Below are 25,422 nucleotides of genomic sequence, written 5' to 3'. Positions count from 1 at the left end.
TCTGTCCATTTTACAAGTGAGGACATTTTATGGCAAATGAAAATAATTGTTTCTTATGGAATTGTCCTGGATGATAGAATAAGATCCTTATTGTTCTTTTGACTTTTATTTTTTTTTTTTGAGAATCTAACCTTTCTTCTGTAGTGTTTTTCTTTTACTAATAATTTGCACCAGATTTCCTTTCATTATGATCTGATAAAACTTTCTTTGGAAAAATATGCTTTAGTTTTGTTTTCTTTATTATGTTCAGATTATGAAAATGTGGTTTGACTATTAATCTGATTATTCAATATTAAAAAGTTAACATTGAAGTAAACAATAAGCATAACTATCGTTTTTCCCCAGTGTATAATGCTGTTGGACTGGCTGCTTATGAACTATTTGATAGTGTGGATTTTGATCAATGGTTTAAAAATCAACTATTAGCAGAACTACAGGTTTCTCATGACAGGTAAACACTTTGATTTGTTATGCCTTCATCATTTAAATATAAATGATTGATACAAGTCTGATAAGATATAATGCCTAAAAATTGCCAAGCTGCAAAATACTCAACTTGAAATACTCTCCACTACATGAGGAGAGGTATGAAATGCTTACAGATAACTGATAGCAGTCACAGAAGTGACAGTGTTCTTGACAGTTCTTATTCAAATTACTGTGTGGTGAATATTTCAGGGTTCTGTAGAAGTTCATTGTCTGTCTTCTTGCATACATTAGAGTTGACTAAACCTTCTCAGGATAACCACCTTTGCTTGTTTAAAAAATGATATTTAGGCCTCCGGAGACGTCTAGGCAGCAGAATTCAACTGAAGTCTGTGGAAATCTTCCCTGTAACATGGTAGTTTAGCCAAGATAGTGATTTGTTCTTCTCTTTAAGTTTAAATACAAGCCCTCTGTAATTCTGATCAGTTAATTTTGCTGCAATAAAGAGGGGAAATAATGGTTTGGGTTGTGTTGTAAAGTGTGGATGATTGCACCTTCTCCTGCATGAAGAGTTTTATGCAATCCATCTGGTGTTTCCTTCTCACCAAGGTCACCCTCACTTGAATGGCCTTCACAGGAGTACCTCCTATTGTTCAGTGGATATCATGGGGTATTTTGAAAGATTGTTTTTGGCATCTCAGTACAGACTGAGCTGTCGCTCTTTGTAACTATCTGGAAGACACTGTTCCTCCCTTCCCCTGAAGCTCACTCCCCAGGGGAAGGACAGTGACTGCTATTGTGCATGCTAATCCTTATCAGACAAGTTCAAATCAGCCGTTGACTCTAAATAAATATGTCCTATTTTTCTCAACACAATCATCAGCAGTGACCCGAATGTCCTTTGAAGACTGGTACTATGTTTTTCTTCTACATTTGCAAATCATCTTACCAGTGGCAATTTTTAAGTGAAACATAAACTAATTTGTTTCCTTATACCCTTAGGAGCTGCTATAAATTGTAAATGATTTTCCATAATGGGTTGCTAGTCAGCTCTTTGGTTTCTAGATGCTCTATTTACAAAGAGAGTTCAGTTTCCTATGGAGTGGAACTTAAACTGCTTTTTTCTGCTACAGTAAACTTTGAAAAAATTAATTACTTATTTTTGGACGTATAAATTTATGTTAGTGTCAAAGAATGATTGCCACAGTTGTTTACTTGCTGTCTCCTAATGCTTTTATTCTTCTTCTCATTAGACTTTTTTTTTACTAAGATTGACTTACTATTTTCAAGTTGCCAAGTACTGTAATTATTAGGCTAAATGTCAGAAGAGCAGGAAAAAATGGGAGATCTTGTGTAAGATTGTTCATTTGCTGTTGTTCTCCTCCAGCAGCAGTCCCCAAATAAAGCTGCCATGGTCTTAGAAGCCCGTGCTGGCTATTATGCTATTCACCCATCTAGCATAAGTAAAACTGACAAGTTTTGTGTTGTTGATGCAGTTGTATTACAGTCAGGAAGACACCTGATTTAACAATTTGGTTGGCATTGGTGATATCCCAGGATGAAGTAAGTTCCTGTAGGGACAAAAGCTTGCAGTAGAAGTTGTCTGGAATTTTGAAACCCTGTTTACTTTAACTGCTTTTACTGCCTTCATCATAGGAGACCACCATGGCAATAAGGGAAGGCAATATTTGTGGTTTCAATGGAGTACTGCTTCAACAGCAGCTTGGGGAATACATATGCAGTTCAGATAGAGTGGGTTTGAAGGCATCCTCTGCTGTCCCACAGAATGTCCCATGGTTACTTGTGTGCTTGTTCAGAACTGGTTGATGTTTGGAAACACAAACCTATGTGTCAGTGAGCGTGGAGTTTGCAATGTTTTGTTTTCTCTGAATGTTTCATTACCTCTTGATAGTAAGCCCATCAGCCATGACCACAGTAATAGAAGAAATATGGAATTAAAAAAAAAAGTTCTAAAAGATTTTTAGAAATCGTGCACTGCCAGACTTAGCACTTGCAGTTCTTTGTTCTGATTAATGAGAAACTTTTCTGTAACATGAAAGTATGTTACTGAATACATTTTTTTGTTGCAATTACTCACTTGTAAAGCAACATTTCCTCCTGAGAGAGAAAGTAAAGTACTTTTGACTTGGACAACCTGATACAGTCCAGACTGCTTAAAGGTACTGTCCTATGACTAATGCAGGAGAGATGGCCTTATTTTGGAATATGATCAGTTTTCCTATGTGAGCTTTACGTCCACCAGGCTTAGTGGTGGACCTATACTCAGTCACTGTGTGCTCTTTTTGTAAAAGCTAATCTTCTGAAAAAAAGCTAAAAAAAAAGCTAAGCTTTTCCCAGAAATAGTGAATGTAGAAAAAATGAGCACCTATGAGAAACTTCAGTATTAAAAAACAAACCCACAAAAAACCTCAAAAAAAACCCAAACAAAACTCAACCCAGACAAAACCCAAACACGCACCTACCCCAAAAAAATCTCAAAAGCATGCTGTATTTTGTCTACCATGTAGAGAGAGAGAAATAATATAGAGATGCAGAGGTAGGATATATGTATTGAACATATAGTACATACGACCAGACCTGAAAATATTTGCTGTCAGCACACTGTTATGTACTTAGATCATGTAATTTAAAACTTTTCTTTATGTGATAGTGGTCTATATATAAAAAAATACATATATATAAAAATCTCAATAAAATCACTTAGTTTTTTAAATACTCTGATGTTTACAAGATTGTGTCAGATATGGGCCTTCTAAGAGTAAAAAAAGTTCTATCATCATAGCTTCTTGAACAAAACGAAGGGTGCATTAATAAGGCAATGTTTTGTGTAAGTCATGCTTCAGTATGTGTTATTTTTGCTTCACTGCCACTCAGTAAACATAAAGCAACACTGGACTGTTATTCCACATTAGATATGTGTTCCAGTCTAATGAATTACTTTATATATGCCATTTCCACAACTTTCATGTTCTCTGAAGATGTTTTTTGTTTATAGGCTTATAGTTATGGGAATGTTTAATGAAACACACTTACTAAAGGTAGAGAAACCGCAATAACTTCAGTTTAAATGTCTTCTTGATGGCTTACAAGAGAGTAATTCTTCAAGTGAAAAACACATTTATGATAACCATATATTATTTAGAATTCTCTAAATATGGTTTGTCTTAACTTTATACATCTGTAAGTTAAACATATAATTATAAGTTATTTGATCAGTGGAGAAAAATATTAGCTCTGTGAAATGCTTTTCTCAATCATTGTTCTGGTTTGTTCTTCCCATCAACTCTAAAGCTGTTTGATTTGTGCCCTTGTTGTGGCACTAGTGCAAGATTAGGTAATGTCTGTTCTTAGAATAGTTTTAGACTGATGCAGTGAACTACTCTGACAGTTGCTGTAGTGCAGTCCTTAAGTTTGCATTTTTAAATTGTATCTGACTTAAAATTTTTGAGCATAAACAGAATATCAAGGGAATTGCTGGGAACTGTAGTGAAAGCAGTAGATACCATGACTGCAGTAATAAATGTAACATTTATTTTTATTTTTTTAATTGTTGTGCTGCATGTAGAATAAACTGCATCCCTAGGGAGACATTCAAGATTCAGTCATTTAGGATGAAAATTATCTTTTTCAGAGTAAGCTGGTTTTTCCTGAGCCTTTTTGTGAAGAATTTTAATGGAAAGTTCACTTTTTGCACTGAAGTTGATATTGAACAACTAAGTCTTTTAATTGTTTTGGACAATAACATTTTCATCATGATTCTTGGATTTCTTTTTCATCAATGTACTCTATAACAACTAGTGCAATGAGTTAACAAGTGCAACTTTTTCCTCCTACTTTTAAAGGTATAAACCAATACGCCGACGAGTAATATGGCTGATTGGACAGTGGATTTCTGTAAAATTCAAATCAGACTTGAGACCTGTTTTATATGAAGCAATTCGTAACTTGCTTCAAGACCGTGACTTAGTGGTAAGCATAAATAGTTAATCTTTTGGACTACACATTTGTTGTAATCACAGATGAAACGGAAATATCTCACTTTGTGTACACTTGATAGAGAATTTCATGACATCATGCCTTTAAAGTCTGTTGTGTCTTTCAAGAGGTAAACCATTGGGAAGATGTGGTGATGTTTCATTGTGGAGATACTGAAGAGTAATGTCAAATACACTGAGGCCTGAATGTTCAATAAGTGATGACTTTGGTGGGAAAATTAATTCCAAGAGCAACAATCTGGTTTTATAGGAATAAAATTATGAAATGTCTTACAGTGATTTATAAAGTAATGTAGGTAGAACTGAGTTATTCTTTGACTAGTCTCTTTAGTATACAGCATTGATGAAGTGAGTTTGCAGATCACACCAAGCTGGGTGGGAGTGCTGATCTGCTGGAGGGCAGGAAGTCACTGCAGAGGGATCTGGGCAGGCTGGATCATGGCTGAGGCCAATGATGTGAGGTTCAACAAGGCCAAGTGCTGGATCCTGCCCTTGGGTCACAACAACCCCAGGCAGCTCCACAGGCTGGGGCAGAGTGGCTGGAAAGGACCTGGGGACGCTGGTGACAGCAGCTGAACATGAGGCAGGCTGTGCCCAGGTGGCCAAGAAGGCCAATGGCATCCTGGCCTGGATCAGCAATGCTGTGGCCAGCAGGGCCAGGGCAGGGATTGTCCCCCTGTGCTGGGCACTGCTGAGGCCACACCTCCAGTGCTGTGTCCAGCTCTGGGCCCTCACTGCAGGAAAGGCACTGAGGGGCTGGAGAGAGTCCAGAGAAGGGCAATGGAGCTGGGGCAGGATCTGGAGCACAAGTGCTGTAAAGAGTGCTTGAGAGAGCTAGGGGTGTTTATCCTGGAGACAAGGAGGCTCAGGGATGACCTTATCACTCCCTGAGAAGGAGCTTGTGGCCAGGTGTGTCGGTCTCTTCTCCCAGGCAGCTGGTGACAGGGCAAGAAGAATTTGCCTTGAGCTGCACCAAGTGAGGTTCAGGTTGGACATAAGGAAAAATTTCTTCACTGAAAGAGTTGTCAAGCATTGGAACAGGTGGAGTCAGTGGAAATGGAAATGCTCAACAATGTGTGGATATGGCAGCTGGGGACATGGTTTAGTGATGGTGATGCTGGTTTGGTGGTTGGGCTAGATGATCTTAAAGGTTTTTTACATCCATAATGATTCTGTGATTCTATGGTTATTTAGGCTTTAAAGATACCTGCTAACAGGATATGATAAATGGCATTGGTTGCTAAACTTTTAAGTACAAATCTGTAGTTTTAAGCTACAACTTTGGTTTACCAGCAGGTGAGAGGAAGTTGAGATGCTGGTTTTGCTACTGTTTATTTTGTTTTTGTTTTTAAACAAACTGGGCTACCAGCCCACAAAAAACCCCAACAACCAATAAATAAACTTTGCTAGTTTGGTAAATACATATAAAGTAGCAATTGCCAGTCATAATAATAATTTCTGTGATTCCTAAAGACAGCTTTAGCAGAGCGAAGTGTGTTTGTGTCAGCTGTTTTTATTTAATGCTTTCTAAGGCATTTCTAAGCATCTACAGGAAGAACAGTCTAACTTGAGTTTATTAGATTCTGTGCTTCTTGGTGAAGCCAGGAAGCTTCAGAGATAATTCCAAGTAAAATATCTCCTCTATTGCAAGAATTTTTATCACAGTCTAAGTAGGTATCTTCTTGTTTAATTACTTCTTGTCCTTGAAGGTTTTGCCTGAGTAGTTTTTTCAATTTCTACCACTTCAGCTATGACAAATAAAATGTAAAGGATACTCAAATGAAAGTGAATGAAAATGAACTGACTACATTTCTTAGAGGATGATAGAACACAGAGAGTGATTCAATTTCCAAAACATAAAGTGATTTGATATTGTCAGGTACTCTGTTTTAATCAAGATGTACTCTGTATCCAGAGTACTCAGGTACTCTGGATAATCAAAATGTTTAATGGACGTATGCATGATGCTTCTTGACTTTTGTCTTTCAGGTCCGTATTGAGACAGCTACGACGCTGAAGTTAAATATCCTTATCTGCAAAGCTGTTTGATTAGTTCTTAATTCTGAATTACTGGAAAACAATCAATTTTAAACTTACTACCAAATTCTTCACATTATATTTTTTGAGTATCCATGAAATATTTGCTCATTTGAGTCTTGGTATCTGTCTTCAGTCTGTATTATTTTTCCTTAATGTTTGTTTACCTGTAGATGACTTTGAGTTCAGAACTGACCAGTTCTTACCGGTAAGAGCATTTACATATTTTGAAGAGTAGATAAATGCATAGAGAAAAGCAGGAAAATATATTTTCCAGTTTCATTTTGAACAGTGTTGTTTAATAATTGATGTGTGTGCATGTTTGTATTATGTGTTCAGTCTTCACAGACCCAAATATATACTCATACTGTTGCTGTTAAAGTTGCTAATGTGTAGATAGATTTTAGTATTATGCTATTACAACTTTATAGCAGTAAGTTTAGTGCTTTATATACCAAGTGTTGCCAGATAGTTAGTTTCTTTATGATAAGAATATATTAAAATTGTATCTAAGAAATACATCTGCACAACTCTGTGGCTCTTCTACATGCTTGTTTCACACAGTACTTTCCAACCTGCTGCTTCTTAAAAATATTAAATACAAGTGTGTGGTTACAGTAGTGCCTTTAAAAGGTACCACTTTCTAGTTCTCCTGTGATTGTATTCTTTACCATAGTCATTACTGTTCTCAGTTAGTAAAAATGGAAAGAGAGAAGTATGCCAAAGTTTTATTTTGGTCACTCAAATTTAGCAGATATGTTTTCTCATTTTATTTTGACTTCCATGTTAATCTCAACTCTCTTGAGAACAAAACCAAAATGCAGAGTGCCTCTAGACTGCAAACACTGGAATTTTCTAAGATGTCTTTTTTGGTTCAATATTTAACTTTTATTTACTGGCCCAAAGGCTGGAAGACTACTTTTGGTTTGACTCTAATAACGTGCTCCTTCTAGAGAGACAGCCTGTTTTACCAGTGAAATCACATTTACACTTATCAAAATGTGAAAATGGTATACGTTCAAACTGTTCATGTTTGAACTGGTATGTAGGGGTAGATCTGAATTTTTTTACCTTGCTTAGTCAGGGATTGGGTAGTGTGCTTTTCTGAAAGTGAAAGAGTAATATTTTGCACACTTTGTAAGTGTTTTCAAAGTTTACGTCTTAGAGTTTTAAGCATATGAGAAAATTACCAGTTCATGTGACCAGTTATATTTTTAATGGTCTAATCTTTCTTTATTGGTGGTTCTTTATTTTTCTTTATTTTTCTTTTAGTACCTGGAGTCCATGTTTACACTGCTCTTTCAGCTACTTCAGGAAGTAACACAATGTGACACCAAAATGCATGTTCTTCATGTTCTGTCCTGTGTGATTGAAAGAGTCAATATGCAGGTACTTTTTAATATATGTTTCAGTTTTAGCTTTGTCCTAAGAATATGGAGGAGGACTTGTTGTGGAAGGAAAATGTCATCAATTAATAGACTGGTTGTTGTTGTCAGAGATGCCTGCACTGTTGGCATTACTTGGTCCTCTTCTCAATTCTCATTTATCTTTTGTGTAAAATGTTAATTTAATTTCCCCAAGTTATGCAAGTAATGTATTTTTTGTGTTGAATCAGCTTAAAACTCCTTCAGTACTCTTAAAGTCTTGTGGCATTTCTTGCAATTTTATTCTTTTATTTGCGATTTATTCTAATTGTCTCATATATAAGCAAATATTTTAAACTATCTTACATATTTAAAAAGGCATTTTTGGGGAAAAATGCTTTGCACTCGTAGGGAGTGTGCAGTTAAATTTTTAATTTCTTATTGATCTGTTGATACTGATATGGGTCAGTGTTTTCTCTAAGCAATCTCCTTAACTGCATAACAGGTTTCAAATTCACATTATGAATTCTCAGTACTTTACTGTTAAATTATGTGCTTCAGCTTTTACATGAAGAATTAGAAGATGGTTTTGCAGAATTAAGCAGTGAATAGTTGGCTCCTTTTGTCTCAGGTTTTGTTGTGGTGGGTTTGGTTTGGGAATTTTTTTTTTTTCAGTGTTACTGTATTAAGAACAGAGATAATGCATGTCTTTGAGTTTATCTTGTCTTTCTATAAGTAATCCTGTCTGGGAGCCGGATGAAGCTTTCATAATTGTCCCTTGAAGAAAAAGTCAACATGACAGCAGATTTCTGAACCCCTTGAATATGTTTAGGTTAATTCCTAATTAAATACTTTAAAAGACAAATAGATTAACCTTTTTAGTATTGAAGACCATAATAGAAAATAATACAAGCTAGGACAAATGTCTCAAAGTTACACAGTTAAACTTCTGCTCAGTGACTCCAGAGGTTATTCAGTTGTTTGTTTGTGGTTTTTTGGTTTTTTTTTGGTTTTGTTTTCTTTTTTTTTTTTACTGGGACTGTTACTGGTTTTAAAGAATGCTGTTTAGGAATCCTGTCTAAGTTAACATTATACTAATATGAAAATACCTCTGTGTATCAGGCTTTATGTACTTTTTATGTCCTATTTACTACATAAGCTTGCTTGCTGTGCACAAATATCACCATATGTAATATGTTTGTTTGAAACTACTCTGCAGTCGGAAGTTAATTTAGCCACAGAGTAAAGAATACACTGTTATAAAAAGATTTAAGCAAACTCTGTGTTTTTTTCTGAGACAAAATCAGCTCCTATATTTTTCAGCAGCTATGTTTGGGATAAGTTATTAGTCTTGTTTCACATATTAAGAAACCAATTTGTGTTCTGAACTTCAGATACGACCATATGTGGGATGTTTGGTTCAGTATTTACCACTGCTATGGAAGCAGAGTGAGGAGCACAATATGCTACGATGTGCCATTCTAACCACCCTAATCCATCTCGTCCAGGTAAGGAATCTGAGTCACATAAACATTGTCAGTACTTCCTACAGGTTTTTGATGATAAAACAGCACGTGGTTTTATTGCCTGCAGAATATGTGTTATTGGCTACTTCTTTAATACAGACTATATGCCACACTACCTCAACCCCTGCTGTGTCTCAAAGAAAATGTAGTAGGACTAGCAGAGACCAAGAGAAGTGCTCCTATGGCAGTGTCTGTAAAGGAACAGACTTAATATGCAGTCTTGAACTTGTGGAAATGCATGACTTAAAAGGATGGTATTGCAGAGGTTAACAGTGGAGAGAAAGTGAAAGGGAAATAACAAATATTATGAAAGGAGAAATAAAGGTTCTTTCCAAAGTGGTGTAACTTTAAAGGAAGAGGAAATAGATTTTTACCATAAACAAACTGTGGAAATACTTCTTTAGTCCCCTGTGGAGACTAAAATATGAGGGTTTTTTTACAAAAGGTGTATGTCTTGGTATAGGTAGTCACAAAAAGATGAGACAGATTTATAGAAAAATCTTGTTATTTTAAGCCATGTTTGTTTAAGTAAGTAGATAAATACACAAAGAAGCTGCAACTTAAAAGTACCAAATATTTTGAACTTTTCCATTATCAAAATACAGGAATTATGTAAGCTCAGCATTCCACTAGCCGCAGCTCTCTTGATTAGTAATATTACAGTACTCTGTAATGCTGTTCAGTAATTGGCAGCTGTTCCCAGTTTACTCTTTATTGTTCAAAAGTCTCATGGATCATTTAAAAACTGAATCACTGTCATCGGCCTGTGAATCTTTGGGTAGCTATAAAAATAAACCCTTCTCCTGAATATTAGAATGTCACATGATTTTGTAAATTATAAGAACCAAAGTTTTTTCTTGACCTATAAAATGTTCAGCTTTTAGTCATCTGGTATTTGTTAAACTTGTGACCTCTCCAAGAAAGAGAATGACCAGTGAATGTTTTTAGGAATGTATGTTCTTTATATTTTCTTCTTGCAGGCTATTGGTAACTGGATTGTTTAAAAAAAAAGTTCTCAAGACATGTTGAGAAAAAGCTTAGGAATATTGGGCTATTTTATTGTTATATGAAATGGAAGCAAGTTCAACCTTTGATTTCTTGAATGCATGTTTACATGTGGATGTAACAGCAGTGTAGATCTTTTCCATGCTATTTTTGAAATGCTTGATTTAAGGCTTTTGACATATTTTACATTTCTTACTTATTTTTTTAGGGACTGGGAGCAGACAGCAAAAATCTCTACCCTTTTCTACTTCCAGTTATCCAACTAAGTACAGATGTTTCTCAGCCTCCACATGTCTATCTTCTGGAAGATGGTTTAGAGCTGTGGTAAGAATGTTTTCTTTATTTTTGTATTCCCAGAAGAAAAAAAAGGTTGTAAAAAGCTTTGAATATTAAATTTGATATGTTTTTGTTACCTTACCTTGACATTAATAAAGCGTCTATTCTGGCCTTATTATCGAGCAGTGCAAGATGGGCCGGGAGCCCAGTCCTCAGGGAGACAGTGTGCCCAAAAGCTCAGCTAGCTCGTTGCCCTCGCCTCAGGCTACCCCCTCAGCAAGCTCGGTGATTGCCAGCTCTATAGTGCTATCAGCTCTCTTCGGATATCAGCTCTTAGCTTGCTAGGTAGGTAGCCTTTGGCTGAGGATGCAGCAGATGGTAGAGAGAGGAGAAGGAGCACCTTGGTGTTCCACGGCAATGGTTTATTGCAGGGGAGGCTGTGAAGGTTCCAGCAACAGCTCTTTTTCTGTTGCATGGGCTAAAACATGCCCTTTTATAGGGTTTAGGGGATCCAAACTTGACCAATAGTAAGGGTTAGGTAAGATGGCTTATAGGGTTACAGAGATAAGCTTTGGGGTGGGGGTTAGAGAGATGGGAACTTATTTTGCTGTCTCATCATGACTCAGCAGTTCCTACTCTTCAATTCTCCATGGAGCTTTACTGAGCTCCATGGGGTTTGCTACATGACATCACCTATATCATACCTTTTCTCAGAGGAGAGGCGGTTAGGAAATTTATATACTCAGCTATTTTTAGTTGTGTTTTGTCTTTTATTCATTTTCAGGCAGTTGATACTGAAGATACCATTCTGTAGCAGGACAAAAAGTCTAGACTCACTGTGTGTGAGACTCACTCACACTCTAGACTCACACTGTGTGCTAATTTAACAATTCGGTGTGCTTGACTTAAGGAGAGCAGTGAGCCAGTGGATCAGAGCTGGCTGCAGGAAGAGATGTCATAATTACAAGGATAAAATGTAGAAGTTACTTTCTGTATCTCAGACTGTCTGGTGACTGAAGTGACACTGTGCTCAGTTTGCCATGAGCCTGATTTATTTGTTTCTGGTGCAGCTGATGCTGTAAGAGGGGACCAAATTCTGAAGAACAGGAATATATAGGGTTTGTCTTGAAATTGTGAGCAATTCCTTTGATCTAAATTATAAATGAGCGTTAAATTACAAATACTTAATCTACAAATGCTCTGTTCTATATACACAGCAAAACTGAGATTTATAATGCTGGTGGCAGCAAGTAAAAGTGCAAGAGTGTCTCAAAATATAGAAGTGGGGCCTTTTACCTGTATCAGTTCAGAACTTTTGTATCTTCTTAATGATACTGATCTTGAGGTTGCTCTTCTGATGTCTGTGCAGAAGAATGATATTCTAAGATGTCTCAGAGCATCAGAGAAATCTGGGAGCTGGCAGAGACAGTTAGGACTTTGAGGGCTTCTTGAACCAAGAAGCCCTCAAAACAACTAAGATATTTCACATAACCAGACATGTTACTTAAATGTGGTAATCCCATGCCTAAGATCTAGGAGAAAATGGAATTTGTTGCTGGGGCTTTAAATGCAAGCTTAATTTATAACTACTGTTTTCAAATCTCAGGAATTTTAAATTGTTATAAACAATGTAAGATAATGCCTCATTTCAGACTTAAAAAAAATATAAACATGTGAGCTGCTCTGTCACAGCTTCTCCTGTGAGGTTTAGAACACATGTCTTGTCCTTGCACTGTGAATATCCCTCTCTACCCACCTGCTCCAAGTTCCCTGGCTGGCTACTTAGACATTCTCACTGTTGTATTTCAGCGCTTATGTTGTCTTTATAAAAACACAGTATTATGTTCTTTGTTTTCCTACCTTGGCAAGACCTGTGCCTATACTGATGAGTGTTGTGAGGACTATTGCTCTGCTTGAAGTATGCTCTAGGATAATTGTTACACATTGTTGTTAACATAGATGGTTACTCAAAGTTAAAATATTTACATCTGTCAAAATGATTGCTTAATGTTACTCATACATCATCTTAAATATTTTGCTTGATATGTTCTTAGGTTAGTGACACTGGAGAATAGTCCATGTCTTACACCAGAACTCCTGAGAATATTTCAGAATATGTCTGCCCTTCTTGGTAAGTCTTTCACTAGTAAAATTTCAGGGTTTTTTTCCTGCTACTTGTTATTCATGCACTAAGCAATGCTTGTGTAGTTGCAAGTACTAAGGGAGCTTGCAGAATTGTAACAAAAATTAAGGAATAGGTTTTTATTGTCTGACTTATGATCTCATATTTTTTAATACTTATGATCTACATACCCTTCTTTTTTAATAAATTGGAGCTGCTCTATGTGAGAGATAAGACAGATTTCAGAGAAAGTTTATAATTTCAGGTTATTTTAAGAAGTTTCTGAAATTGAGCACCAAATGTGCCAAGTGTTATTGATATTGATTATCTGGAATACTTGCATGTTCTGCTTGCAACCAGAGTAAAGTTATTAGCTTTTCCCTTATCCAGTTAATAACAATGTAGGATGTTTTCAAACTACCTAGATATGTCTATAAACACTTGAAATGAAAAACAGCAGTTTGTTGGCAAAATATAAACTTAGTAATGAGAAATAGGATTCAATGCTTAGGAAATACTGTTATTTTAAGTACTTTTGCTTCATAATTAAAAGCAGTATAAAAAATCAGTGGTTTAATTTTATGTTAGTATTTTTTTGTTTAGATCTTTAGCTTTTGAGGTTTCAACACTACTACAGAAAATGGGTTCATTTTTTTAGAGAAATGTGTTCACAGAATTACAGAAGTTAGCTTTTTAATTGATAATTGTTTTCAGGACTTAATATTTTATTCTATTTCTACTGGTCAGTAGAAAGTTATGTCATGACAGGTAGGTGGATGATGATGATGTCTTCTGTCATTTCCCCTTGTATACGAGATCTGTAATGACAAAACTGCTCTGTTTAGTAGTAGTGGCTTTATGGTTAAGTACTCCACAGCTACTGCTAAAATTCAGTGGCTGCTGAGTCCTGATGACTGTTGTGATCATCCATAACTACAACCTCTCCTTCTGCCTTCTTGTTCTGTGTCACTCAGAGGTGGTGTCTGCTGCAGGAAGCCTGCACTGCATGAATGGCTTTGATTTTCATGGTTTGTCACACTGCTAATCCGCTTGACTTAAATTCAGAAGTACTCGGTATTTGTGGCTTATTTGTTTGCTACTGGTATTTTCCCCCTAGTCCTTGTGTGATACTTTTCAGAGAGTAGAGATGAGTAGAAATGGAAACCCTGACATACTCTTAAAAAAGAGGTACTCTGGAATATTCTACACTTATAAATTTTCTTGTTTTATGAATGGATCCTGGAGAATAGTGATGCTCTCCTTTGGAAAAAAAATACATTCTCAAGAGAAATTATTTATTCTGAAAATTGAAAGCTGCATGATGCTGGTGTAGAGTAAGTAGTACAGTAAGCTGGGTAGGGTGTCCTTAGGATGAGCCTTCAAACATGCTTATGTCAAACTTTTTTTTTATCAGGGTTGGGAGTGAAACACAGCAGCTGATGTGTAATCACCCTATAGGCTTCTGTACTACTTCACTTCCTGAGCATATTTCTGAAAAACTGTTTTTGAGTGTCATGTTCGTCAAAAATTTTGATTGCTACGAATGATGCACATTTTTCCAGGTGCAATGGTTTCCACTGGAAACCATTCTGATATGCTCTTTGCCTACAAAATCTGTTTACATCAGGAGAATCTGACAAGACAGCCTCCACATGACACAGCTATGGTATTGTGGTGCTTAAATAGAGCTGGAATTTTGGATTAGTGCTAACCTTATTTTAAAACATGGTAGTTAGAAAACCAGTACAATACTGCCATCTGCTACCCATTAGGGAGCTACTTCATTCAGGACACTTGAAAAAGAGATTGTTCACTTAAATCAAGTGCAACAGTACAGTTTAAGGTGCAGCATCTTGCAAAAGAAAACATATTGATCACTGATGATCAATAGTGCTAGCTAATTAAATAACTGTTCAGTCTTAAACCTGTAGCAGAATTTTTCTAGTACACCAGTAGCAGCATTCAGCTGAAACTTCCAGCACTTTAAGTCAGACTCTTCTGTCCTTCTTAGCATGGTGATGTAGCTGTCAGAACAAGGTGAGAAGTCAAAATTGCAAAGTCTTGTGTGCCTTAAGTGTCTGAGATAAGGCAAAAAAAAGATAATCTCTCCAGGTCTGGTTTTCAATTCAGTCTGAAGTCATCAAAGTAAAAGTCAAAGGACAGATGAGATGAAGGGAAGTTCTGAACAGGTAACTACCATGCTTATGTCTTGTGGGATAGGGTGGAGAACTGGCAACAAGATGCTCCAGAAAATTAGTTCTTGAAAATACAATGTAAGGAATATTAACCTCCTGACCTTTGTTTTCTGAATTTATTTTTACTGAATGGAATTACTGTAACATATAGATAATGTAAGGATTTTGCTGGTGTGTTTAGCTTCTATATAAGCACGTAATTCATTCAGAAAATATGTCAGAGGTGAACATGGACAAAGTAGAAGAGTGGAGGGCAGGAGAAGAAAAATTCATATGTGAGATTTTTGAACTTGAAGGGGAAAGATATTTATAAATATGTTTTTGATTTTCCTTTTTTAACTAATCTGAAAATAATATGTAGTTGTTCACTTCCAGATATAATTGTTGTTATGAAAATATCTTTTTATACCCATTTCAGGATACTACTGTTGTTGGAAGTGGATGTCAGAGGAGTTATACAAGTCAATTAGATTTGCCTTCAGAAGCAGAATGTTGCATTTAATATGAAGGCTTGACTTCACTTAAAAGATTATGGTGCTGCCACTGATATTATTATTAATTAATAATTATTCACAGCATAATAGTCATACTTGGTTTTTAGTTCAGCACTGGTGCTACGGTTTAAACTGTGTTGAAATGTAATTGCCCTGTAGAGGGATTGCACAGTCTCTTTAATACATCTCTTGCAATGTATTGAATAATGTGGAAATGAGAAATACATTAATTGTCTGAGGATGGAAGTGTTTCTGCACCGAGGCTGCTTAAAATGACAGTTGAATTTGATACAATTTCAGGTTGGGAATATGGTCATAATCTAGACATACCTATTCCAAGAAGCACCAAGTTTAATGTGCATGTGCTGTATTTATCAAGGTACTGGCAAAAACCAGGTTACTGAAACTGGTCTAACTCCCCTGATCCAAACAAAACTCAAAGGAGCACATTAGTAAATTCAGAACAATATGGAAATCCTGGCAAGAGAATTGATGTATAAGTAGCTTCTAAATGTAGTTAGTTGGACATGAGATCTTTCCAGAAAATTTTGCTAAACATTGAGCTGTGTTTGAGTAACTGAGGTTCTGTCATTTCTGTTGCATCTGTCCTACCTGTTTTTATTTTGACCTGAAGTACAATTTTTGCTACACACATTTTATTGGTTATCACAGAATGGGAAGTTATGGAAGACTTAGTAGTAATTCATGTTTATATGACCATTTATTTAGAATTTATCTACTTGCTTCAGTGTCTGAAACTTTAAATATTATTCTATCCAGTAAAGAGAAAAACACAAATGCAGACCTCTAAGGAGGACTCAATGTGTAACTCTAGTAATATGCTACTTAAACTAAACTCATAGTTATCTTGGAATCTTTTGATGAGCATGTTCGATTGATAAGTGATCTCTTTTCAAGTCAAGAGACAAAAGTACTCATAATAAATGTTTACAAGATATGACCTGTCTGAGTACTGACATCTGAACATACACAGGAATGCAAAGCTGTCTTATGGCCGTATCCAATGGAAGAACATTATTATTCTACCTAATGGGTGGGGTAAAAAAGAAAGTCTGCTGAACCTCCCCAGAACTATACAGAAGTTATAATGGAAAAGCAGCCACAGTCATGGTGATAACTGTTTTTGGTAGAACTTTTTATATATAAATATTGCTAGATGTAAGCCACACTTTCATATGACTGCTTTCATCTAAGCCATGGGGGACACATGAAGTCTTAGCCAGATGCTTGTTCCATCTGGTGAAGGAATTTTATTTAAAATTCATGTAAAAATATTTTCCTGTTGCTTCTCCATGATGGTTTTATTAGATATTTGAAAGCTGATGGAACTGAGGTCCAACTCTTTTATCCAATAATAGTTTGTCTCCCAAACTACTTTAAAGGAAATTTATCCCTTTGAGGTTTTTTGGTCTTTTGCCTTGTTTTTACACAATGTGGACTTTCTGCACTATTATCAACATCCATGTGAAACTTTGAAACTTTTCATTTTGCTGTGAGTTCTGCTTATACATGTTCCAGAGTGATTTTTTTCCTTTGACAGTCTTACAGGTAATGCCTGAGGATATATCATTTTTTCTCTCTTCAAGCTGCTGCTGTATATCTTCCTCCGTGTGTGTCTATCTCTTAGGCGGGTATGCTCTCTTTACTGAAATACTCAAGCTATGCCCTACAGCTCAGTGTGAGTCAGCTCAATGCCATTTGATATGGCATCTGGGTCAGAAGAGCAGAACTGCAATCTTTATTTCATTCTTTTTGCTCAGCATTTACTGACTCAGTGTGAGAGAGACCATTTATCTGTAATTGCAAGTCTCTAAAATACATGTTTCATTTATTCTGTTTAATATCTTCTTAACCCAGTATTGGATCCAAAACCTGACTTTTGTTTGTTTGTTTTTCATTTTTAGTTGGCATTGGCTTTTGAGGTTGTAGGATTTCTTGTGCTTCCATTTGAGCACGAGAGCTGTCATCCCACATCTGTAATTGTCTTTGGTAGAGAGAGAGAGAGAGAGCCTGATTGGCACTGGATCTAAGATCTTTTTTCTATTTGTTGGCATCTGGCTCTACGAGCTGCAAGAGGAAAAGACTTTTAGAAGGAAATCATCTTGGTTGTACTTCAGTTTGATGATCAGGTTCTGAATTGTGATTTCTGTTTCTTCCAGAGCTGAGTTCAGAAAATCTCAAAAATTGCTTTAAGATCATCAATGCTTATATTTTCTTATCTTCATCTGAATTTTTGCAGGTATGTTACCATTATATAAGATCCATACTACCACCTCAGTTCTTTACTGGCAAACTGTTCTTTCTCTCATCTTGGAGAATGCCATACACACACACATTTGTACTCTTTTTCATATATGTGTAAACAATCATACTGTTTTAATGTTAGCTCTTTATGGTGCACAGTGGACATTCAGATTTGAGAAATAATATTATTTAGAATTAATGCTTTGTGGATTGATTTAATAGTTTGATATCTGAATAGTCCTATGTTGGGTAATAATAGTTACTGTTATTATCCTACCAGATTAAAATTATGAATATACATGCTAGCAGAAGTTGAACAAGATATTATGCCTTGTTGTCACACCTTCTTCATTAGAAAATTCTTTGAGATTGTTTCAATGTCCTGCAATGTTAAAAATGCAACAAAATGCTTAGATTAGATTTTAATTAGTTTAGAATGATGAACATTTTAGCAGATACGATCTTTGAAGAGAAACCGGGTCTTTAGGCATATGTAAACCCCTAAGGAATTGAGTTTTGAAATATATACCAATATATAAAATGCATTGCATAATACCTTCTTTTTAATTTTATTTCAGATGTATGCTGCTGACTTATGTCGGTCATTTTGTGAGCTTTTGAAGGACATAACTATTGAAGGTCAAGTTCAAGTTTTAAAGGTGGAGTATAATGAAAATAATATTCAGAGGCTCATCTTGTACATGTAATGTTTTCAAGTAGAATTTAGAACATGTAGAAGAAACCAATGTATTTAGCAGAATTTGACATTGGAGTTAAACCATCAGTGGTGGTTTAACTGCTTACTTGAAGTGAGAATAGAGCAAACCTAGTGAGTATAGAGCAAACTTCTCCTATCTTTATTGAATGTTGTATGTATGTGGTCTCCATGAAATTCCTTTGTGTAGCATACTTCCATTTGTACCAGACACAGAATTCAAAGAGTCTTTGTTTACCTTTGGCATAAGTTGCTGTTGTAATGGCTGTAACTGCTTAAATAAAGTTGCTAAAGGTTTTTCAAAGAACCAGAAATTTATATTTTCACACAGCCTTAAAATGATGTTCTGGAACTCATAAGCTTTTGAAATATTAATAACAATAATTTGAATGTGTCTTTTAAAGAATTTTGGGAAATAAAGTTGGAATATACGTTGCAAGTTAACTGACTAGTAGCTGTAGTGCACTACTAGTAACATTTCCAGTGGTTGCACTAACAGGGGGCTCTGTGTTGTTTATGAAAATTTGGACTTGAATTAAATTAATTGTAAATGTGATGGGGGATATAAATTGGATCCCAGCTGTCCTTTTGGTGGATTCACAGCTGGTTCCAGAATCCAGGACAGAAAACAACTGGTGAAGTTCAGAGTCTCCCCTGTTTGTAGTTACTTCTGTGAAGAGCATAAGGCCTCTTGGTCTGAAACTTAAAATGTCAATTTCAGTCTATTCAGTGATATTATTTAAAGTCTGTAGTTGAGCAAATGTTTTATGCAGCAGCTTTTAATCAGATTTCTAAAATGGAATTATACTGCTAGTACAGAATAATTTATTCACTTGGGTCCCAGTGTGGCCTTGCTGCAAGATTTGTCTAGTATACTTGGAACACTTTCCTAGCAATGCCCTCTTGATTCCAGAGGGATAACTGAGCTGTCATCCTTCTAAATATTTTTAGAAAAAGCAAAAGTTTTGTCAGGCTTCACTGTGCTGACTTGTGAAACAAAAAAAACCCCCAAAATCTAGATAAGCATTGGGAACAGAAACACCCGGGGGTGTTCTCTGAAATAGTTTCTTACAAACAGCTTTGGTGGATTGTAAATGGACATTAGAACAGTAATTAAATTAATAAGGTTGAAAAATACTAATTTGGACTGATAAGACAATTTGTTGCAAGATTGCTGAGACTTGATGTGACTTGATTTTCTAATTATCTTGACACAGACAATAAAAGGTTTAAAAAGACTGTGCAAGGAACAAAGGAGATGGCCAAAACTTCCAGTACCCAGAAAGATGAGTAGGGGAGAAGTTATGTTTACCTCTGTATATAATAAGCCTCTTTTATACCTCTGCATATTAAAGGTCTACAAAATTGAGAGGCATTGAGAAAGGTCAACTGCTTAACACTTTTCTCAGTGCAAAAAATAGAGTATTAAATGAAGCTATTGGGAACAAGGTTCAAAATGGAGAAAAAAATATTTAGGAGAATTTGGTCAAGAGCACAGAACAATTGGTCCTTGTTGAAATTCCTCTGAGGTGGAAGTAAATGGAGACTAAGAGTGTTTAGGTGTGGTACATTTATGATACCTTTATGTGCTTTAAAAACACATCAGTGTGTTCATGCATGTGGCATCACTTTCTATACCTGGAAGTAGGAGTGAGGAGCCCTCAGCCCATTATTCTCGCAGCCTCTTCCCATCTCTCTTGGTACAAGGGTGGAGCACAAACATCTGGGCAAAAGAAAAATGGAAGAAGGCAGGAAAACAGATTACTTTAGGGAATAGCACATGGGGGGAAAAGGAGCTGAAAAACAAAGGGTAAAGAGTTTAAACATTGGGAACCAGAGCAAGGTGCCCAGAAGAGCACCTCTGAGAGCACACCTGCAAGGAGCTGGTAGGTCCTAATCAGCGGGTTCTCAAAAAATGACATGACAGCTATGGAAATACGCTCTGAACTGCTGGTGCTTCACCCTACCAACCACCTCAGCCTTTTCTTTTCCTGGAACCATAACAACGTCCCTTTTTCCAAACCACCTCATCAACTTTGCCTGGGACATGGGGAGGCTCGTGAAGTGCTTGGCTAGGTGGGTTTCATTGGCCTGTCAGCTTTAACCCGGTGCATTTATGCAAATCAGGTTTGCAGAATATTTTACTAGAATATAGTTTCAGCAATCTAGGATTTGCTGGTATTTAATGGTAAGCATCCTCTGAGCACTTTATATGTGTACATCAGTTCACATGGGTTTAAAGCTTTGGTTAAGATTTATGAATGTACTTTGCTAATGGTCTAATTTGCTTTTGTTGTTAAGGTTGTAGAAAATGTCCTAAAAGTCAACCCTGTGTTGGGTCCTCAAATGTTTCAACCTCTTCTGCCATCAGTATTCAGGGGGATTATAGAAGGGGAGGTAAGAGTTTCTTTACCTACTCTCTACTTTTCCTTTGGAAAATGAAAGTACCTTCCATTATCTCCAGTTTTTTCATAGTGATGTTGTATTTTCTCTTGTTTTAAGAGCATCTGATAGATTTTTCATATCTAGTTTAAAAATCTTTAAAGGTAACACAGTAGCACAAGAAAAAACAACCTGTCCAGTATTTGTTTTGTCATGTAGTGTTTGTTTTAATAAAATAGCACAAATTTAATTCTGCTGTTCCACTGTTCCTTCACTATTAACATTTTTAAGAGTTATAACATTAGGCCTAGTGTAACCCTTAGTCGGTGATGTAGTTTTTTTGTTGGTTTTTTTTTCTAAGACACATACTATTCCTTTTTAATTGTACCTGGATGAGAGAAAAACAAACTGAACCAGGAGAAGATCAACTTGACCTTCTTTTCCTAACTGGCATATCTAATATGAAGAGCTGAAGGGTGTGAGAATGATTTGTGTGAAATAGTCTTTAAGATTTTGCTGGCTTACATGTCATAACTTCTCCCTGTTCTCTCTTTGTATTCAACAAATGAGTAAAATCAAATATGCTTTAACTGTGTTGAACCTTTCAGTTTCTAGCAGGAATCAGTGGGTGGAATTCTTCAAGCTTTTTTACTTCTTTGATCAAAATCTTTACTTTTTTCTCAGTTGAGCACCTTCAAATATCAATAAGTAGCTCCAGTTTCTGAGTTGAATAAGATTTCCAAATTTAAGCCAAGTAATACTATATAGCAAAGTACTTTTTGCTGTCCAAAACACAAAGATAGAGAGTGGATTTTTAAAATTCTTCTGATTTATGACTAATAAGTTGAATATACCCTATTCAGAATGTATTACTCTGGGTTAGAATTTTCAGGTAAATGTTGGCATTTTGTTTTTCAAGTAGGTTATTTTACAAAATACAGTTATATTGTTATGTGCTGAATTTAATATGAAAAAATCCATAGCTTCTTATAAAATAACCAAAGATAATAAATTAGTGAACTTCTTACTCTATCCAGTTAATTTTGAGACACCTGCAGATTAGTTTTTGGCAAATGTATTATGGCTTCCATCTGAAAAAAGTAAAAACTTCAGAGATACTAAGTTCTTAATTTTACTGAAATTGTAAGCAGTAACTTGGAACCAGCATCAACTTCAAAAGAAATATTTCAACAGTACAATAAACTGTTAGTTCCTTAGGATACTGGTTTTAAAATTTAAAGTAAAATCACCTTGCAAGTTGTCTTGATTGTTTGGATGAAATAGACTTTGAAATTACTGTAGGTTTCATATTGTAAGAACTGAAAACTCTGGTAAAGATTGCTCACTCAGTCTTCTGTTCTAGAGGCTCTTAAATAGCAATTTATAATTTAAAATTTAGTGAAAGACATAAAGGATGCATGCAAGTATTTTCCAGGTACTGCTGCTGTGTGTGTCAAATATTTTTCTTTTACTTACACTAAGCATCTTTTTGTTTTGGTTTATTTTCATTTCAGAGGTACCCAGTGGTGATGTCTACTTATCTGGGGATCATGGGTAGAGTTCTACTACAAAATGCAAGGTTTTTTTCATTACTTTTGAGCCAGATGGCATGTGAATTGGGTCAGGAGGTAAGGTTTATTGTCCTTTTTTGTCCTTTTGGGTTTTTTGTGTCTTGATATTTCAGCTGTATTACATAGAGTATTCTTGCCTTCTTTTGACCTGAATAAACTTTTCCCTCTATTATCCATGCTTGTTCCTGCCCAGTTAATCTTGAAAAGGGGCTCTTCTCCCTCCTTCTCTCCTTTCCCTGAACACCATGTAACAACTTTTACATGTTCCCATAATTACTTAAAACATCGCATTAAAATTTCTATAGAGTCCCTAAATTCTCTTCCTGCTGCATCCCACAATTAGCCATGTAAACCCCCTTAATTCACATGCAATTGTAGGGTGAGAATTTCTTTCTCTGTGCCATCTTGATGGATCTTGCAGCCTGGAGGATGGTCTAATGATTCTCCTCTGCGCTTCTAGAGTATCAAATTCAGTGTGCTTCAGTTTCACTGGTGAAGTTACTGAGGGCCTTTTGCTACAGGTGTTCTGTTATGTCTTCCAGTGAAATTTGCTTTTTGGGGGTATAATACAGTTTTCAAACAGATAGCGACAAGTCTTTTTTTTTTTAACTTGTCACTGTGTAGATAAAACAAAATAAGTCCATGTGCTTTGTTTCTATGAGTCCGTTAGGGAAAAACAGAATAATTTGCTGTCCAGAATTAGTTCTCTCTCCATAAATGAAATACATTTCAAGCTTCTCGGTTACAGCTAATGGTATGTAGGGTTCAGGGCCTAGAAGCATTGTCATAGAAAATTTAAAAAGTACATGTTGCTTGTTACTTCTGTCAGGTATACAACTATGTAGTGTCTTTCCAAGACTAAATAATGTATTCGTTTGCTAGAAAAATTAAAATAAGTTATTTTCTAAACTCACTGATTTACTTAAAACTGAAAAAGAACATTGTGTTTCCCAATGCAGTTGGACCAAATTCTTGGTAACATGATTGAAATGTGGGTTGATCGGATGGATAACATCACTCAGCCAGAAAGAAGAAAACTTTCTGCTTTGGCATTGCTTTCTCTTCTGCCATCATTGAATAGGTAAGCAAATGTACAATATATTGAATAAGAATACTTCAAAGACCCTTGGAATTGTTTTTAAAGTGTTTCACAATTCTGCAGCTAAATATTCCAATACAAATAGTTTTATTTGCTTGCTTTTCTCCCCCAAGAGAAATTTTGCAAAGATAGAAATTCCATGCTATGTTATATAAACTTCTTATTTGGCTTCATAAGCATTACAGTAACCTTTCTTCCATTTCATAGGAAATGTCATTTAGTCAAAGTGAGGAACCAGCACTGCAGATTTTATTGTTGGTTCTCATATTAACTTCGAACTATCTGCTTCTCTCATCTGTGATTAAGTAGTTGCTTTAGTTGACATGTTACTATTTTGGTGTCCCTTCCAGGGAACAGTGTTCAGTTTTCTTTGCTGTTAAAGGTGATCTGAACTTTGATTCTGGTTTTCTCCTTTATGACATTAAGTGTAAGAAAGAGTTGCGATGGAAGACCCTGTTGTTTCTGTGAAACACTATAGGTTTTATAGCAAGGAAATTTTACTATTATCCTTTCAGTAGCCATTGTCATTGTTGGACATACATAGAAAATGAAAGTTTTAAATGAAAATGCTGAATACACTAACTTCTAAGTTGTCAATACTAGAAGTCATGTATAACACGTTTAGGTGAGAGTTCAGTCCATAGTTACCTTCAGATTATTTTTATCTGTTTGACATTCAGGAAGAGAAGGCTGCATGAGTTTACATTTAGTCTTTTGGGTTTCCTGAACATTCTTGTCTGTTGTATTGTCTGTTGAGAACTTAGATGTTGCTCCCAAATGCTAAAAGCTACGTTAGTATCTGTAGAATATGTAGTATCTGTCAAAGCTGTAGTCTATGCAGTCACTGTCTAAAAAAAAAAATCAGGGAACACCTATGTGTAGTTTAGAGGCTTCATTGCTTTTTATATGCATAGAAATTTTCCTTTTTTTTTGGTCAGATGGATAGTCAGGATAACCATCTAGCTAAAGGTGAACGAAGCAGCTGCTTTGAGAGGTTTTTTTCCCAGTAAATGTAACAGTATTATGTTGTTTATAAGTATATTTGAAATACTTTTAAGGAGGTGTTAGCTAAAATTTAACGTGCTGAACTACATCTGTCTTCCTGTGAAGTTTCTGTTAGAGGAAGGAAAAAATTAAATTCCTTTAGATAACCATGTTATTTTGAACTATGTTCAGCTGCCCCAGATTTCCTGCTGCAAAAGCCAATTATTTCTGGCAGTCCTTAACTTAATAAAACCTTCTGCAAATGACAGCTTTATTTTTCAGTTACCCATATCATTTAAGAAAGCTGCTTCTCAAATAAAAAGTTTCTCTTTAGTAGACATATTTATGTCAAGGCTATGAAAATTTCACTCTCACAATTATACAATTGATAGACTGCCAAACTTAGCTTCAGACTGAGTGTGGGAAATGGATTCTGTCAATTGATTGTTTCTTTTACTAGAACAATGTGAGTCACTCTGGTTTTGCTGTATCTCAGGGATTATACTACAGATACTTGCTGTATCCTGTATCTGCAGGCTTCTTGCACAACTCCATTTGCACAGTTGAAACAAAAAGAAAAACATTTTAAATGGAATATTAAATGGAATACAGTATTTAAACAAAATGTTCGGATTAATGTGTTTTCAAGAAAAGCTATAGTAATTTTTCCTGTTGGGATGCCTCACTAGCCAGTTTCCTGACTAGATTTTACTTTAGATATCCAAGGTAAGTTCAGGATTTCTCAACTGCAGAGGCAGAACAGAATTCTATCTTATGTGGATGGCTGATGGGCTGTCTTGAGAAGGACAAGGTGAGAGTGAGATTCTTCCCTCATCTTGCTGCTCTGTGGTGGCAGGATTGGTAGCAATTGGTAGCAAGCTCAGATTTTCAAGGTTCTGCTGAAAGGAAAACAGGCATCTGTGCTGTGTCTAACACTTTCTGAGA

At 35.8% G+C, this 25,422-nt stretch overlaps 1 protein-coding gene across 2 annotated transcripts in view; it reads left to right on the top strand.

The window, feature by feature from the left end:
- The window catches only part of IPO11 (importin 11), a 79,191-nt gene that overhangs the window by 28,764 nt on the left and 25,005 nt on the right, over positions 1–25,422 (top strand). For both annotated transcript variants that reach the window (XM_071425348.1, XM_071425349.1), the window contains exons 17-29: positions 346–451; positions 4,290–4,416; positions 6,432–6,465; positions 6,647–6,687; positions 7,752–7,868; positions 9,238–9,351; positions 10,583–10,698; positions 12,705–12,781; positions 17,642–17,721; positions 18,305–18,385; positions 20,743–20,838; positions 22,338–22,451; positions 23,354–23,475. In XM_071425348.1, coding sequence (XP_071281449.1) covers positions 346–451; positions 4,290–4,416; positions 6,432–6,465; positions 6,647–6,687; positions 7,752–7,868; positions 9,238–9,351; positions 10,583–10,698; positions 12,705–12,781; positions 17,642–17,721; positions 18,305–18,385; positions 20,743–20,838; positions 22,338–22,451; positions 23,354–23,475 — 1,225 coding nt within the window. The remainder of the gene's footprint in view (positions 1–345; positions 452–4,289; positions 4,417–6,431; positions 6,466–6,646; positions 6,688–7,751; positions 7,869–9,237; positions 9,352–10,582; positions 10,699–12,704; positions 12,782–17,641; positions 17,722–18,304; positions 18,386–20,742; positions 20,839–22,337; positions 22,452–23,353; positions 23,476–25,422) is intronic.

The sequence above is a fragment of the Agelaius tricolor genome, unplaced genomic scaffold, assembly GCF_023055355.1.
Source record: "Agelaius tricolor isolate 1412-34295 unplaced genomic scaffold, bAgeTri1.0.p SCAF_4, whole genome shotgun sequence".
NCBI lineage: Eukaryota > Metazoa > Chordata > Aves > Passeriformes > Icteridae > Agelaius > Agelaius tricolor.
The sequence above is the reverse complement of the archived record's forward strand: the minus strand, read 5'-3'. Positions and strand labels throughout refer to the sequence as shown.